The sequence below is a fragment of the Emys orbicularis genome, chromosome 2 (genome assembly GCF_028017835.1).
Source record: "Emys orbicularis isolate rEmyOrb1 chromosome 2, rEmyOrb1.hap1, whole genome shotgun sequence".
Classification (NCBI taxonomy): Eukaryota; Metazoa; Chordata; order Testudines; family Emydidae; genus Emys; species Emys orbicularis.
In genome coordinates, this window is record NC_088684.1 from 286,991,972 (window position 1) to 287,008,776 (window position 16,805).

The following is a 16,805-nucleotide window of genomic DNA, read 5'->3' on the forward strand; positions in this document are numbered from 1 at the left end:
CTCAGATTCCTTTATGCATTTCTGAGCTTGTTCATCAGTTTCTCTGAACGCCTCTCTTTTCAGTTGCTCTGATCTCTCTTGAGTGCCCCTCTCCTCAGTCCCATTGCACTTTTACAAGTTCCCCTATTTTCACTTACTCTGCACTTGTCAAAGCCACCCATCAGCCTTCAGCGTATATTGAAATGCCCATATACGACATCGTCCCATTTTGGGGAGGGGGGAGAAAAACCCAAATGCCTCCATTCTTTGTTTCCAGAGCCCTGACCAAAGGCTGCCGCTGTGTGGAGCTGGACTGCTGGGATGGTCCTAACTCAGAGCCTGTCATTTATCATGGCTACACACTCACCTCCAAGATCCTCTTCAGTGATGCCATAAAGGCCATCAAGAACTATGCTTTCAAAGTAAGAACAAAGGACGGGGAAGGGGGTATCCTGCAGCTTCATTTCTTTTCCCTGAGAACAAACAGGCAGACGTTCCGCTCCAGTGAAATAGTCAGCTTTCCATTGTGCGTACAGAATGAAACCTGCATACTTCCATTTCTCATTGGTCCCTTTCTGGGCTGCCATACCTGTGCCTGGCCCTTTGCAGTGAGCAGCACCTGAGGGTTATTGAAATGCTGAGCCCTTTGGGGCAGGGATTGTCTTTGCATTGCACATGGGCGCAGAACTTAGCGCGATGGGACCCGGACCCCTACCACAGTGAAGACAGTAACCAGAAATTAGAACAATAATGCATGTAGGCAATGGGAAATGTAGGCAGTCAAATTAACTTGGCTGTTCAGTTCATGCTTAGCTTGGCTTTGATGTCTGATGGCTCAGCCTTATTTCTCCAGAGGTTTTAGAGAAATCCATGTATGTGCATGTGAGGCACTGATGGGAGATATTCCCTCTCTCTTCCTACTGGGAGTAAATTACAGGGTGTAGCAATCAAACCTGGGTGCCTTGCATAGCAGGCCCTGGGCTGTCATCCTTTATACCAAGACTGTTGTTCTTCCAGACTCACTGGGGACTCAGGCTTGCTCCTTCTTCTTCAGTTAATTTGCCTTTAGAGCCAACATCCAGTATTCCCCAGGATTTTAGGACGCAGAAATCAGAAGCCTACATTGCAAGGAAATATCCAGGAGGGTGCACAGTGGGTAGCACTTCCCTGGGGTCCTAAAACCCGTTAGATGCATTATCAGGAAAGGAAGAAATGACTTGATGATATAGGATCTATCTTGCCCTCGTATCTGAGCATCTCACCGGCATTAATGGATGTTACTTTCAGAACACCCCTCTGAGGTCAGGAAGCATTATCCCCATTTTACAGTTGGGGAACTGAGGCACAGGGAAAGTTAAGCGACTTGTTCAAGGTCTGTGGACCAGTTGAGCTGGGAATTGAGACCCTGCTCCCAGTCCAGTGCCCTAGCCTCTAGATTACGCTTCCTGGGAGGCTTCAGTAGATGGCTACCAAAATAGTGCTATGAAAGTGTAATGTTATGTTAATGTGTAATGTTAAATAGTGTAAAGTTAATGTGTATTTGAACTCGTTTGTACTGCTGTGTTAACACCCCAGTTTCCAATGAAATGTGCCTTTTGAAAAGTGCTAGCAGCACATTGGTTTTGTAACACACGGAGGGAAGAGATTGCCAGAGTTAAACCATGATGTATGTTGCTGTCCTACCACAGACCTCTCCATACCCGGTAATCATTTCCTTGGAGAACCACTGTAGCCTGGAACAGCAGAAGATGATGGCTCAGCACATGAAGACAATCCTAGGGGACATGCTGCTGGTAATGCCAGTTGATGGAAATACATCAGACTTCCCCTCGCCGGAGGTGAGTGGAGCTACTTTACTGCTTTGTATGTTGTTACACGGCCTGCGTTCTTACCAGACTGATGTAATATCACTCACCTTGATAAGGAGAGTCACTGAGGAGTCTCAGTTGAAGACAGACTCTGTGGAACTCAGGGAATTTCTGGTCCAGAGGCCAGACAATGTCTTCAGCCCTGTTAGCAATTGCTTTCTCACAGGGTACATCCAGTCAGCTGGGTATTACAGGTCTGTTTTGTATATGCTCACCTTACACAGAACTTGGTTAATATGACCTTCCGGGGCCTAATGTCCTCTGGATACTGGAGTTATCCTAATTAGTTTTAGAGTATATGAGGTGAAGACTAGTTCCTTGGGAGAAGTAGCTAGGGGAGTTGTCTCCATGCTTCTGAATAGGCAGAATTGACCACTGCTTGATTATAATATAGAGGAGCAGCACTGTTCTGTATTGAAAAAAGAAGAAAGCTCTTACTGGCTTGTTTTCTGCTGCCCTTCAGTCCCTTGGAAGCTATTCCATGAGGATTCTGGCCCGTTCCCAGGGAGTAGACAGAGTAACTGAGACAGCCATGCTGCACTGATTTCCCCTTCCCCTTCCCTACCTCAAAATGCCTGGGGAAAATGAGTGCAGGTTACTGCAAACCATGTCATGTTGCAGACTTTCTTCCCACTGAGAGAGATTCTGAGGGCAGTGGTGACTTGGGGAGTAATAGAGAGCATGGGGGCTGCGTTGTCAAGGGATTGCAAGGAGGGGGAGAGCTGGGTGGCAGTGCAGAGGCAATGGACCTTTGCATGGAGGCCCCTTGCCAGTGGCACGTGCCTAGAGATCCTTGCACATCAGTGCAGCCCATGAGTTTGGGGAGCTGACCCCTAGGCCTGATAGGGGAGGAAGGGACCCAGCAGACTGACGAGGTAAGTCAGTGAGTTAACACTTGTGGGCCCTCGGCTGGCTCCTATCCATGCTGCTAATAAATTCAGTACAGAGCTGAACTCATTAGGACTGTTGCAGTCAATTAGCCAGAGTTTCACTCAGCTGGTAGTGAGGCAGCGTAGCTCCCTGGATGCCAACGACACCGATCTATACCAGCTGAGAATCTGTCCCGCTCTATGAGACTTCAGCCTGATTCCAAAACAGCAGCACGTGGAGAAGATACAGCGACAAAAATGACCATGGATTAACTAGGGCATTTTGAATGCTTTTTTAAACTCTTATTTTTACCCAAAGCTTCATTGGCCCAGAAAGTGCTGGGAGGAGTTTGTGGATGGGGAAAATCCAATGGTCAGTGCGGGAGAGAGGGGAGGGGGGAAAGCGGTCAAAAATACCATAGAAATTTGGCGTCTCTCGTGTTCTGCTGTATTTTAAGGCATTTGGGAGCGTTACCTTGTATTTGTACAGTAAAATGGGGCTCTGTTCTTGGTTGATCCCTAGGCATTGCTATAATAAACAGGATTTATTATTATCAATAAACGCACCATTGTTCCACTGGGACCTTTGCATTAGGGAAAAGAATTTCACTCCATAGTTAAGCACTGACTGTGCCATGGCTCGTGCAGGAATAGGACACACCCCGAGGTTGGGGATTGAATAAGATTTTACTGAGTTGGACAAGCAAGCTCTTGAGGGATTGTGTTACTGGCTTTCCCCTCACTTCCTGGCTCCTTGTTTGCCCTCAGTGCAAAATCCTGAAATCAGCTGATTGCTTTTCAAAGGGCTGTTAACTCTTTGTAGCCCAGGAAAATTATATATATAAATAAATCTTTAACAAATAAAATGGGAAATAATAAATCAAACAAAAACCAAAGACATTTTGTACATTTTTGTTTCCTGCTCTCCACCTGATGTGCACTCTGGCTCCTCTGATAGACAATGGGCCAGCTCCTCAGCTGGTGTAAATCAGTGTCGCTGCATTAACGTCAATGGAGCTATGCTGATTTATATTAGCTAAAGATCTGGCCTAGTCAGCTATTTTTTAAAAAAAAGGAAAAATAGTGGTATCAAAATAATTCCTCACTTTTTTCCTCCTGTACTATTCCTCCATCTGCCTAACATGTGTGCCTAGTAGAATCTTTTCTCAAGACCAAATTGTTGACTGTTGCAGAAAATACTTTCATTTATAATTGATACGTAAAAAACCTTCCTTGATTTTCCACTTCCTAGTAAAGCTGGCAAGAGGGAGGGGGCAGTGAATTTTTTATTAGGAAAAAGTGTGTCCATTTATTTTCTCAGTTTGGAATCCACCCCTGGCAAACAGCTAGAAGGCTGTAAACAAAATGCAAAGCAGGAGAAGCATCATTATGGAATCCGTTGGCTGGGTAGTTTTAGGACTTAAAGAAATATACCACACTGCAGGAAAAGGGAAGTTGACACAGTTTAGATTCGCACTAATAAATGACAGTGCTGTCCAGGGAGTGTATCTAATTTGGTAGGTCCTAATCCTGCAAACCGTTACTGATGTGAGCAGTCCTTATGCACATAAGTAATCTCATTGCCTACTCACATCAGGGGCAGTTAACCCTGTTGCCAAGGGCCAGCAAAAGCCCCTGCATCACTTAAGCTATGCCCAGGGGTTGCCCAGGGAGGTCCACTGGCAGATGGCTGCATGGATGCCAGTGCACCCCCACGGGCCATGGAACCAGTCTGTGTAACATCCCTGCATAGGCCGGCATGGAAGGCTGCTGTGGGGCTTGGAGGAGAAAGGAGAGGCTAGAGTCACACATATAGTGGGGTTTGACCTCCTCAGCCACTCTTCACTCCACCAGCCCAGAGCACAAACAGTCTCCTAGCAGCACTGGGGGTAGGCACTTTATACAGATGGATGGTTGATTTGCATTGCTGGGCACATGGTATGTCAATTCTCACATCCAAGGTAAAGATGTACAATGGATAATTCCATCCTAGCCCCACTAGTTCACCCTCCATGGAAACTTCCTTCTCCATGAAACCATCTTCCCCTGGAGAAAGCAACAAAGAGTCCTGTGGCACCTTATAGACTAACAGACGTCTCCAATACGTCTCCAATATGCTCCAATACGTCTGTTAGTCTATAAGGTGCCAAAGGACTCTTTGTTGCTTTTTACAGATCCAGACTAACACGGCTCCCCCTCTGATACTTCCCCTGGAGGTTTCCCTGATAAGGCTCTCTAAGTTTGTCTTGCTTGTTCTTTATCACGTTGCACGTGACCTCCTGGGAGGAAAACATCACTCTACCTAGGAACAAAATCCAGTGGCTTCATTTGCCATTCTGAAAGGCACCTGGCTTTTTATTTTCCCCTGTCTCTCAGAAAGCTCATTCGGGAGCCAAGTGGAAGAAATAATTAGATCAGAATGGAACAATAACTCACGGGTGGGTGATCCTAACTACAGAGCATGCAGAAAATAGCCTCACCAGCCTAGCACCGGAATTGAAATAAAGCACTCGTTAATGTCGTTGGTGACTAGAGGAATCAGATGGGTTAAATAATAAAGAGTCCTCATAAAACACTCCAGATTGATAGAGTGGCTAGCTCTTGCTGTGACCCTGACATCCCCATGCAGGCATTTAGCCAATGGCTTCTCACTTTGACTACAGCATCTCCCTTCTCAGGGGCTGCCCCAGAAGCCATTGCTCTATGGGCTGGTGTGCCCACAGTGCTGCTGCCCACCGTCTCATATACAGAAAGACATATGACCATGACCCCCTGGCCTCTCAACACTTCAGAGTTGTTAACTCTCCATGGAGTGGCCCCCTGCCCATCTCACCTTCCTTGGGCTTGAGTCACTCCTCAGTGGCAGAACGTCTGCCCGAGTCAGAGCCATCATTGCACAAGTCTCCTGCAATCCCCAGTCCGCTGTGGTGTGTCTACACTGCAATTAAAAACCCGTGGCTGGCCCATGTCAGCTGACTTGGGCTCAGGCTACGGGGCTGTTTATGATGTTGGGGCTCGGGCAAAGTAGGAGGGTCCCAAAGCTCAGGCTGCAGCCCAAGCTGGAACGTTTGCACCGCAATTAAACAGCCCCTTAGACTGAGGCCTGCGAGCCCAAGTCAGCAGGTGTGGGCCAGCTGTGGGTTTTTAATTCCAGTGCAGACATACCCTGTGAGACCTGGAGTGAGCTTGTGCCATCCATAGAGTAGCAGCACTGCCCCGAAAGGCACAGGACCGGGCCATTTGGTCAAGCAACTTACTCTGAAAGCCTCTTCCATCAGTGTTTCTTTTGAGTCCTGACCCTGTACGTATAATGGAGTGCAAATTGCTCTGTGTGTGTGTGTGTGTGTGTGTGTGTGTGTGTGTGTGTGTGTGTGTGTGTGTGTGTGTGTGTGTGTGTGTGAGAGAGAGAGAGAGAGAATCTAGGTCTGATCCCTCTACCTCCTCTCCCGGCTCCTCTTCTGTGTCTTTTCCCGAAGTTATTCCAGTGTTGGAGGGAACCGCCTTTGCAGCCCCTCCTTTCTGGGCTAACTTTCCTCTCTCTCCGCCTCTCTTAAAAACCTCACCGGAAAATGTCTCTCCTCCTCTCTTGTTGATGCCCTTTAATTTTTCCCATCCTCTGCCATTTTTTCTCATTTAACTTCATTGTGCAGTTATTGCTATTTCACCCTGCAAAGCAGCTCAGGAGACAATTTCCCTGAAAGACATTGTACAAAATAAGGGTGTAATAAGAATTAGTGTATTGGATCTTCAGAGCCCTTGACAAGCAGTATCTCATTAACCCTCACAGCTCCCCTGTCAGATAGGTAGGAAAGTATCTTTATTCTGCACACTGGGGAAACTGGGACAAGGTGCTGAGCCCTTTTAATTCTCACCTGAATTTAGCCCCTACCAGGATCATGCCCACAGAGAGGTTAAGTAAAGTGCCCAAGGCTATGTATCAGGTCAGTGACAGAACCGTATAAAGGTCTTTCACCTGTGCTATACAGGAGCTCAGACTTGATGAGCTAATGGTCCCTATGAATCTATGAAACTGTGTGTGATGCATTTGGAGCTACTTTGTAATAACTTATGAATACTGTGTGTCGGCCGGGTTATTGGGATGTTTACTTTGTGCGTAGACTGGTTGAGTTTAAAAGGGGCTGTTGGGAAAAACAAGCAGGACGGAAACGAATGCTGAAGATAAGCCACTTCTCAGCAAATGCCGGAGAGTTGTTAAGAGACAATGCCACGGCAGGGAAAGGCTGGGAACACAGGAGATCAGAAGAACCTGGGCAAGTTAAAAAGGAACACTGTCAAAGGTGGTGGGGAGGAATATTTGGGGGGGGGCATTGGGGGCACCAGACTGAGACACCAGGGACCTGCTGGGGAGTCTGAAGAAGTTAGGGCTGCCTAAGTGACCATCAGGGGATGATAGGGCTTTAGGTAAGATAGACACGCCTGTAGACTGTTTAGAGAAGAAGGATTTTAAGAAAACAAATGCTTTATTCCTGTTGTTAAAATAACTTTGGTTCGAAAAGGCTGTCAGCTCATGTATGCCACTGGTCAGACTCTCACAGCGTAGAACCGCCAGTGCCTGAACTCAGCATGGTGGATGTGCAGGGTATTGCAGCACGGAGGTCTGAGAGCAGGAGAATCACAGGATTCCACCCTAGGGAAGGCTAAAGGCACGAGGGCTGAGACATGCAGGGCTGCACTCGGAGAGACCAGAAGGCCGGCAGAGGTGTGGCTAGCTCTGCAGCCGGGACTCTCTATCCCTGGCTTCTAGTCCTGAGTTTCTTAGAAAGAAGTTTCTTAGAATATCAGGGTTGGAAGGGACCTCCGGAGGTCATCTAGTCCAACCCCCTGCTCAGAGCAGGACCAATCCCCAACTAAATCCCCAAATGGCCTCCCAATCCTGCTGCCTCTCAGGATATATTGTGTTGTATTTGACCTTGTGCTTCCCACAGGTAAACGAAGTGGGTTTTGTGGTCAAGTCTTGCCAGTTGCCATTACTTACTGAGGCATTTCAGGAACGCTGAGGCTTCTACATAGCACAAAGGACGTGCGCAGCAGAGCTGAACTAATGAGTTGATTCTCTTTCCCCTCAGGCGTAGTTTGGCAGGAACTACTTAATATCACATGGAGGGAAACCGAGACTGCATTTAGTTTTTTAAACTTCATCCTGGGGGAAAGCCACTGAAAATCAGGATGTCAGCATCTCTTGTTCCAGATAGACATACTGACTGACAGTATGTCAATGCTCAGCATACATGCCTCATGGAAATTAGGTTCAATGCAACTTTTATTGTAGTACAGCAGTGGTCACCAACCGGTTGATCGCAATCAACTGGTCGATCCTAGAGGATCTCCCAGTCGATCATGCTCTCTAGCGGCACAACGGGGCTGCCACTAGAACAGGCTTCCTGCCTGCTCCGGCCCCACTGTGCTCCTGGAAGCAGCCAGTGTGGCCCCGGGGGTGGGGGGATAGGGGTCTCCCTCCTCACACTGCTCCTGGCTGCAAGCACTGCCCCCATAGCTCCCATTGGTTGGGAACGTGGAGCTGTGGCCAATGGGAGCTGTGCAGGGCGGTGCTTGCAGAGAGGGGCAGCGTGTGGAGCCATGTGCCGCCCGCCCCCCAGGGGCCACAGGGACGCGTTGGCCCCTTCCAGGAGTGGCGTGGGACCGAGATAGGCTGGGAGCCTGCCTTAGCGGCAGCCACACTACACCACTGACCGGGAGCCGCCAGAGGTAAGTGCTGCTCAGCGGGAGGTCGCACCCCAACCCCTGAGCCCTGAGCCAGCACCCCGAACTCCCTCCTGCACCCCAAAACCCCTCCTGCACTCCAAGCTCCAGCCCTGAGCCCCCTCCTGGAGCCAGGACCCCAAACTCCCTCCTGCACCCCAATCCCCAGCCCTGCCCCTCTCCCAGAGCCAGTACCCCGCACCTCCTCCTGCACCCCAACACTCTGCCCAAGCCTGGAGCCCCCTCCTGCACCCAAACTCCCTCCCAGAGCATGCACCCTTCATCCCCTCCTGGGGGGGAGTGGCGTGAGTAGGGCAGGGCTTTGGGGAAGGGGTGGGGCCTCTGGGAAGGGGCAGGGTAGATTCTGGATTGCCCTTAAATTCAAAAAGTGATTTTGGGTGTAAAAAGGTTGGAGACCACTGTAGTACAGCATCTTCTACAGAAACAGGAGCCTGAAATGCTTCACACAGCTCAGTTATGAACCTCACCTCTGTGTAAGAGGGTAGCACCAAGACCAGTGTGCCACTTAAGCTCTCAAAATAGGACTTAAGACTGACCTACCAACAGCGAAGGGGGAATTTCACCCTCACTGATAAATACCAAATCACAACAGAATTAGAGAGAAATCAAGAGGTATAGGCAAGGGGGGGTGAAGGGGAAAGACATTATTCATAGGCCAAAAAGGGACCATTGTGATCAAGTAGTCTGGCCTCCTGTATAACACAGGCCAGAGAGCTTCATTGATTCTTGCATCAGCCCATAAATTCTGTTTGAGGTAGAGCGTATCTTTTAGAAAGACCATCCAAACTTGATTCAAAGACTCAAAAAATGGGGAAAGATTACTAGTCCCTTCTTGCCGGCAGAGAGCTGAGGAATTAAGTGATTTGCCTAAGGTTTCGCACAAAGTCAGTGGCAAAGTTGGGAATTAAATCTAGATCTCCTACATTTTATGCCATGGCCCTAATCACAAGACCATCCTTTTTCTTTCTTCTGGACCCAGAAATGAGGCTGGGGCCAGGAGGCCTGAAATGCCCTTCCCTAGAGAGCTCTGTGATAAAAAGGCAGCGTCACAGAGATAAAGTACCAATGAGGCGGAGAGGTAATAACTAATAGCAACACACAGCTTTTATATACAGTAGAGGCTGCTCCAGAATCTGCATGGGAGAAGGCTCTTGCGCTAGTGAGATGAAGTTCACCCTTGTGGAGAGTGCCAGCATGAGGCCTAACAATCCCCCTGTTTGAAGGCTTGAGTGGGATGTAAGTGGTGCATAGGCCTCTGTGCAGGGATGAATTTCTCCTGCAGGGTCTAGATGTTATGAAAGGACAGAGGAATAGGGGGATGCTAAAGTACTGCAGGGCATAAGGAAGGTGTAAAGAGAGGGACGCTCTATGGAGAGTGTTTAAAAAAGGGGGACGGATTTCAACTGGCTCCTGAAATGAATGCAGAGAAATGAAAGGATCACCAGCGCATTTAGTCTGACCTCCTGTATACCACAGGCCACCTGCACCCGCATACTCACTCCAACAACTGCAATTAGACCAAAATATTGCACCCCTAAGGAGACACAACTATTTTATGCCCTAGGCAAAGAATAGGAAGGGCTGGAGTGCACCAATCCCCGAGGCCCTAGCAGTGGCAGGAAATCAAGTGAAATATACCCAGATGAGGACGGGCGATGTCTGTTCCTGCCATATGTTGCCTGGTAATTGGTACCCTCCTGCTGGCAGCTTTTGTGCAGTCTTTGAGTGCCAGGAGGGTTGTTCCAAAGTAAACAGCTTATTTGTGATGTCTTAAGGAAAAAAAAAAAAAAAAAAGCTTGGCTCCTTTATCAGGTTTCAATGGTAAATTTCAGTTCAAGCCAGACTTTGTGGTGAGGCCAGCAAAATCTCCTGCAACATCACTGCTTGATGTGTCAGGCTGGTCTCTGCTGAGACACGGTACAATGCGCTGTCACCCACAAAGAGAGTATAATGTTCTTTGAAAACGGCTTGATTGCTTTAAAAAGATCCCTGGTTTACTACAGCCCTGTCATTTAAGAACAGCATGACTGTTGCCTCTCCCATCACAGCACTCAGAAATCTAGAGGAAGGCTTGTTCAGTGGTTAGGGCGTTAGCTGAGGATTTGGGAAACCCAAGCTCAATTCTTTGCTCCACCACAATCATCCCGTGTGACTTTGGGCAAGGCACTTAGCCCCTTAGTTCCCCAGCTATAAAATGTGGCTACGAGCACTGCCCTGCCTCAGGGGGGTGTTGAGAGAATAAATACATTTAAGACTGTGGGTGCTCGGCAGGACATAAAAGAATGGGGGAGTGCATCATACCAAAGCGAGCAGAGTGGTTTATTCGTGGATTCCATCTTTCCTTGGGAAGATAAGGACAGTGCTGTGCACTGAGGGTAGGATTTTCCTAATCCTCAGCACTGACTTAAGCACCCAAGCTGGGAGCAGAGCTGGGCCGGTGCTAAGTGCTTTTGAAAATCCCAACCCACTTGAGTAAAAAAGTAACGAGCCGCAGAGGGTGCTAGTGGAGTTCATACATTGTAAGGCCAGAAGGGACCATTCTGGTCATCTAGCCTGCCCTCCAGTGTAATACAGGCCAGAGAATGTCACCCAGTGATCCTGGCATCAGGCCCATAGCTTCTGTTTGAGCCATAACAGGAGATTCCACCACATCCCTAAGTAAATAGTTCCAATGGTTCATTACCCTCACTGTTAAATGTTTGCCACTTGTTTCTCGTCTAAATCTATCTAGCTTCAGCTTCCGACCCTAAAGTGCCCTCTACTATCAGAAATCTTTCCCCCGTGTTGCTACTTGTAGATCATGGTCAAGTCACTCGGGACCTTCTCGTGGGTTGTGATAAGCCATATAATACAAAAATTGAATGTCTTGGGCCAGCTCCTCAGCTGGTGCAAATTGGCATTGCTGTATTGGAGGATGCTGATCTGCTCCAGTGGGGGATCTGGCACCTAATCTTTTTGTTTTGCTTATAAAGAGTCTGTCTGTGAGATGTGCTAAAAACCCAGAGCGCTCCTTGAGTTTGAGCACAGAATATCTTCCAAGCTGGCCCTGACCATTGTCCAACATACTGAGCAGTGCATCGTGATCATGTGGAATCCTTTGGTCAAATACGTGCTGTCACTTGTTGGCATATAGCACTTTTCAACCATGGCTCTCAAGCAGTTTACAAAACGGTGTACGTTTCCCTATCCACATTTTACAGATGAGGAAACAGAGGCAGAAGGAGGTTAAGTGACTTGCATAAGGTCACTCCGCGAGGCAGTAACAGAGCCAGGAATACATCCCATTTGTCCTAACTCCCAGTCTTGTTCTGTGACCATTGGGCGATGTTAGATATTCAAAAAGAGTTGAATAATTTTGTAGCCTTTAATAGGACACGTAGTTATGTCTGGTAATTTAAGGTGGATCACACTGCATGTTTCAGAGAGCATGCTGATTACTTGGGGCATTCAGACAGGAGCTTTTTCTGATCATCGGTTTCTGCAGATGGGCTGGGAGGTGGTTGCCATTCTTTGAAATCTCAGGCATTGGCCACTTCAGGGTGTAGGGTACAGCCTTGGTGGGCTGATGGCTTTGTCCATTAACTGGATTCCTTTGGCTAATAACCAGTGACTGCGAAGCTCAAATGGGCCCTGGTCCTGCCGAGCATCCTTCTCTGATTTATTACAGATCAGGCCAGATTCTGCTCTGATTTACACCCGTTTTTGCCACAACTCCTTTTGCAGCAATTAAAGGGGAAGATCCTTGTGAAGGGAAAGAAGTTGAACAGCCTGGAGGACACCATAGGGATGAACGGGAACAGTAGCATAGAGGCTGAAGATGTCTCCGATGAGGATGAAGCAGCCGAAATGGAAGATGAGTCTGTGAAGAAGGAGGTAGAGCAGAAGAGGACGGTAAGTCAAAGCCCTGACCCGGATCTCTGAATGGGAAGAATTATGTGGAGAGGGAAAGGGCATAAGCTAGATCCTGGCTGTCCAGCCCGCAGAAGGCCTTGACATTTTATTAAAGCTAATGTTAAAATTATATAATACACAGGTTGAGAAAAGAGTGTCTGTACATCTGGGTATAGTGCTTAGATTATCCACAATACAAAGTTTGTTTCCATAGAATATCAGGGTTGGAAGGGACCTCAGGAGGTCATGTAGTCCAACCCGCTGCTCAAAGCAGGACCAATCCCCAGACAGATTTTTGCCCCAGATCCCTAAATAGCCCCTGTAAGGATTGAACTCACAGCTCTAGATTTAGCAGGCCAATGCTCAAACCACTGAGCTATACCTCCCCCAACATGTCTATTCCTAAAGTTCCCTCCAGTGACTAGTTCTGGCATGGTGGGACCCACAACAAGGCAATGATCAATTCCCCTTCAATAGCCATTCCCACCTCCCCAAGTCTTTTTAAAAAGACATAAGATACATATAGTGCATAATCAGCAATAACCCAAATTAAGGTGAATAAATTACATTAGCACTTTATCCCATTGCACCCATCATGGGGCTGTGAAAACTAGACCCTTCTACATGGGGCTTTGAACATAGTGTAGGTCCAACAAACCCACTTTCTAATATGGGACCAGGTCCTCAACTGGTATGAATTAGTGTCGCTTCAATGGAGCTCTGCTGATTTACACCAAGGGGCATGGTTTGATCTGTTCAGGCAAGGCAGGGCCAAACTTTAAGAATCTTGGTCCTTCCCTAGACTCAAACATAGCTTTTTAAAGCGCTACCCGTAGACACATGCGCATAACTCATTGAAGCATCCAGGTGCAGAATTTGGCCCTTTATCTTAGACCACTGATCTTTCCCAGCCTCCAGGTGTGTGTGTATGTCCCTATGCACTATGGGCCAGATTCACTATGGGTGTATAACAGTAAAGTCAATGATGATGAACACCCACTGTGGATCTGGTCCATCATGTGTTTTCCCTAGTTTCCAGAGATTTATATTTCATGTCTAATCTGGAATCAAGCAGGTGTTTCCTTGGACGTTGGTTATTTTTCTTTCCTGCTTCTTTCCCTCATGGGAGCTGCCTCCTCCTGTTAAATCCCGGAAGTAATTAAGGTGGCTGTGGCAGCAACAGGGGCCAAAGCATCACATGACCAAATCAGAACCTGTCTATCTCAGAACAAAGAGCTCCAAGCTTTGTGGAGCCAGAAATCCTGCCCTCTCTGTTCCCTTCTTCCCAGCCAGGCTAGATCTTCCGGTTTGCACGGCTGGCCCTGAGACAATCAATTGCTGAGACTCAATTGAAAAGTCTGAGTGCTGGAGTCAAGGGCTGTGGCCGGGAGTGCAAACAAAACGAGGTTGGTCCCACGCTGCAGAAAGCCGTACGCAGAGCTTTCCGCCTGCACAATGTGGGGGGTCCATCATCCTGTGACACCGAGCAACAATGGGACTTGGCCAGCAAAGCAGCTGCTGCATGAAACCCAGTTAGAGCTCACATGCACAGCCCAGACCTTTCCCAGACCTCCCACCACTAGCAGCCTGCGAGCCAGAAGCATAGGTGCCGACTCCGTGGGTGCTCCTGCCCCGGAGCACCCACGGGGAAAAATTGGGGCAGCTCCCCGCCCTGCCCCCCCACCCCAGCTCACCTCCGCCTCCTCCCCTGAGCGCACCGTGTCCCTGCTTCTCCCCCTACCTCCCAGTGCTTGCCGCCGCGAAACAGCTGTTTCATGGTGGCAAGTGCTGGGAGGGAGGGAGAACGCGGTGCGCTCGGAGAAGAGGCGGGGCCAGGGTGGGGATTTGGGGAAGGAGTCCAATAGGGTCAGGGAGGGGGCGGAGACTTTGGGGAAGGGGTTGGAATGGAGGCGGGGCAGGGGCGGGGCCGGGGGCGCAAGCACCCTCCGGCCAGGAGCGCCGCCAGCTTTTCTGCCGCCCTAGGTGGCGGAAGGTCCCGCCCCAAAATGCCGCCGCGGTTGCCACCCCCCAAATTGTAACGCCCTAGGTGACCGCCTAGGTCACATAATGGGTTGCGCCGGCCCTGCCTCCGGCGCTGGGAAAAGTTGGTGCCTATGGCCAGAAGAGTGAGCTGGGTAACAGCATGCAAACACCAATCCCACCGCCATCCTGAGTTTTTTCTTAACTGGAGTGGGGTTTGCCTAGACCAAATGTGCAACCAGGAATCAGCCTGTTCATGTGGTCAGCGTTGAAAGCAACCTGTTCTGAGAGAGGAAGGGAAGCCGGGTACAGTCCAGTTGCATTAAAGGTTCTGGGTGTTAAAAACTGGGGGATCCCTCTGTGAAGGAGACAGGAATGAGGCCCTGGTGTCCTTCCCCGGTGATCACTGGACTGCATACACTGCGCAGTTGGGAGGGCGTGTGTGGAAGAAAGGCCAAACCTGTTGCTTTCTTGTCTCCAGAGCGCCAAATTAAAGCTGGCCAAGGAGTTATCGGACATCGTCATCTACTGCAAGAGCGTCCACTTCCAGGGCTTCGACAACACCACCTCCCCCCGCGCCTTCTACGAGATGTCGTCCTTCACCGAGAGCAAAGCCCAGAAACTGGCGCAGGAGTCAGGTACGTGCCTCCAGCCTTGTCAACAGGCTTTGCTAGTCCCCTCCTTGTCAGTCCCCTTGTTCGTGAACCCACACATTCGGTGCTCGCTTCCTTCTCTAGTCTTTCCATGTGAAGATTCGCTTTTAAAGGCAAGATGGCCAGAAAAAGAGAGTCCCCTCCTACATGATTGGTAGCGCCTTAGAATCTAAAAACAACTTAGCATTGTCGCTCTACATATAAATGGCAACTTCCCTCCCTACCCCACCATTGGATCTCTTTTGTAATCCACAACTGATATCTTGAGGGTATTTTAGCAAGAGCAGCATTTTACACTCCTTAAGCATGGTAGTGAAATCTTAAATAGATATTGTAATGTGGTGAATTTTGTGTGTGTGAGTGTAATGTATGTACACCACTGCAGTCTGCTGGACAGAATTATTTCCGCTATGTCTCATAGCTGGGTTTCTTAGGCCCTATACTGCATGCACCCAACAGAGAGTCCCATTTAGCTGAAGCAGAAAGGGCCTGTTCCTTTAGAGTAGGAGACTCTTGGTTCTGTCCCTTTGTCATGGTGAAATACTGAGCGTACAGCATAGTGGCCATTGTGTGCAACGCAGTAACACCCAAGAAGCTTCGGGGTGGCCACAGATTATGGAGGTGGTGGAATCTCCTTCCTTAGAGGTTTTTAAGGTCAGGCTTGACAAAGCCCTGGCTGGGATGATTTAGTTGGTGATTGGTCCTGCTTTGAGCAGGGGGTTGGACTAGATGACCTCCTGAAGTCCCTTACAACCCTGATATTCTATGATTCTGTTCTATGATTCTATGCTGTTCAAGCTGTTTTGAATGGACGCATAGGTCACAGGGTCTGTTTCTGTTGCCTGACTGGATGAGTTTAACTCTCAGAATCAAGTTTCTTGTGTGAATAGTTGCTCTTTGAATTTTGCTTTCTGTGAATGTTCTGCATTATCTGTGTCACATTAACTGTTTTGGTCAACATTCCTGCCAGTATACTCATCTGCTTTAGTATTCACAAGACAGAACCACTTCATCGAATACTTGCTCGGCTCTAGTTCCCAGCAGTGGTGACTCAGGATGGGAACTGTATGCAAAGTGACTGCAGGTTTGGGCGGGGGTTCAAGTTACTTAGTGAATGAGAGTCCACTCTGGCGTGATCACCACCAGATTAGTGATCAAATGTGGATGAGGAGGCACCTAAAAGATTTGGTCTCTTTGGCTGGGCATATCACCAAAAGAAGCAGTGGAAGTGATTTAGTGACAGTATATCTGATAAAGGGAAAGAAGTTGTGACAGAATATACTCCTGTGTTCACACTCTATACACCATTGTAATAACGTTTGTACAAGGTGTGCCGTGTGAGGAATCATTTAAAAACTCATAATTCGCTGGTCAGTATTGCCCTGGTAAAATATGTGTGGCAACATTGAGAAGTTACAAGATTCCCCTGTATGATGTTATTAACACACGTTCCAAAGCCCACAGCCCTGCCCAGGCAGAAGTCAGGTCTGTCCTAAACAAAGGAATGTGTGCTTGTCTTAATATGTATTTAAGCAGTCAATTGAGTCATCAAGCAGGGAGGGACAGCAAAGGAAGTTCAAACAGGTGAAAAAACCCAGCAGGGAATATCCTTCCACATAGGCTCTGTGTTTCCTGGGTCTCAGCTAGCAATGTTTTTCAAGAGAGGGACTGAAATTATAAAAAGGAGGGACGAACACCCCAAGGCACCCCCCTCTCTCTTTCTCTCCTTGCCCATCCCATTCACTGCACCTGAAGAGACAAAGGAAGCAGCCATGAGACTCTGGGGGAGGGGTCCTGACCTAAAGAGTTTGGTCGGTAAGACT

General features: G+C 48.4%; 1 protein-coding gene across 1 annotated transcript in view; it reads left to right on the forward strand.

Annotated features, from left to right (window-relative positions):
* Positions 1-16,805, forward strand: part of PLCD1 (phospholipase C delta 1) — an 80,923-nt gene that overhangs the window by 51,703 nt on the left and 12,415 nt on the right. The window contains exons 7-10 of the mRNA XM_065398934.1: positions 257-401; positions 1,668-1,817; positions 12,182-12,349; positions 14,811-14,967. Of these exons, the coding sequence (XP_065255006.1) occupies positions 257-401; positions 1,668-1,817; positions 12,182-12,349; positions 14,811-14,967 (620 nt within the window). The remainder of the gene's footprint in view (positions 1-256; positions 402-1,667; positions 1,818-12,181; positions 12,350-14,810; positions 14,968-16,805) is intronic.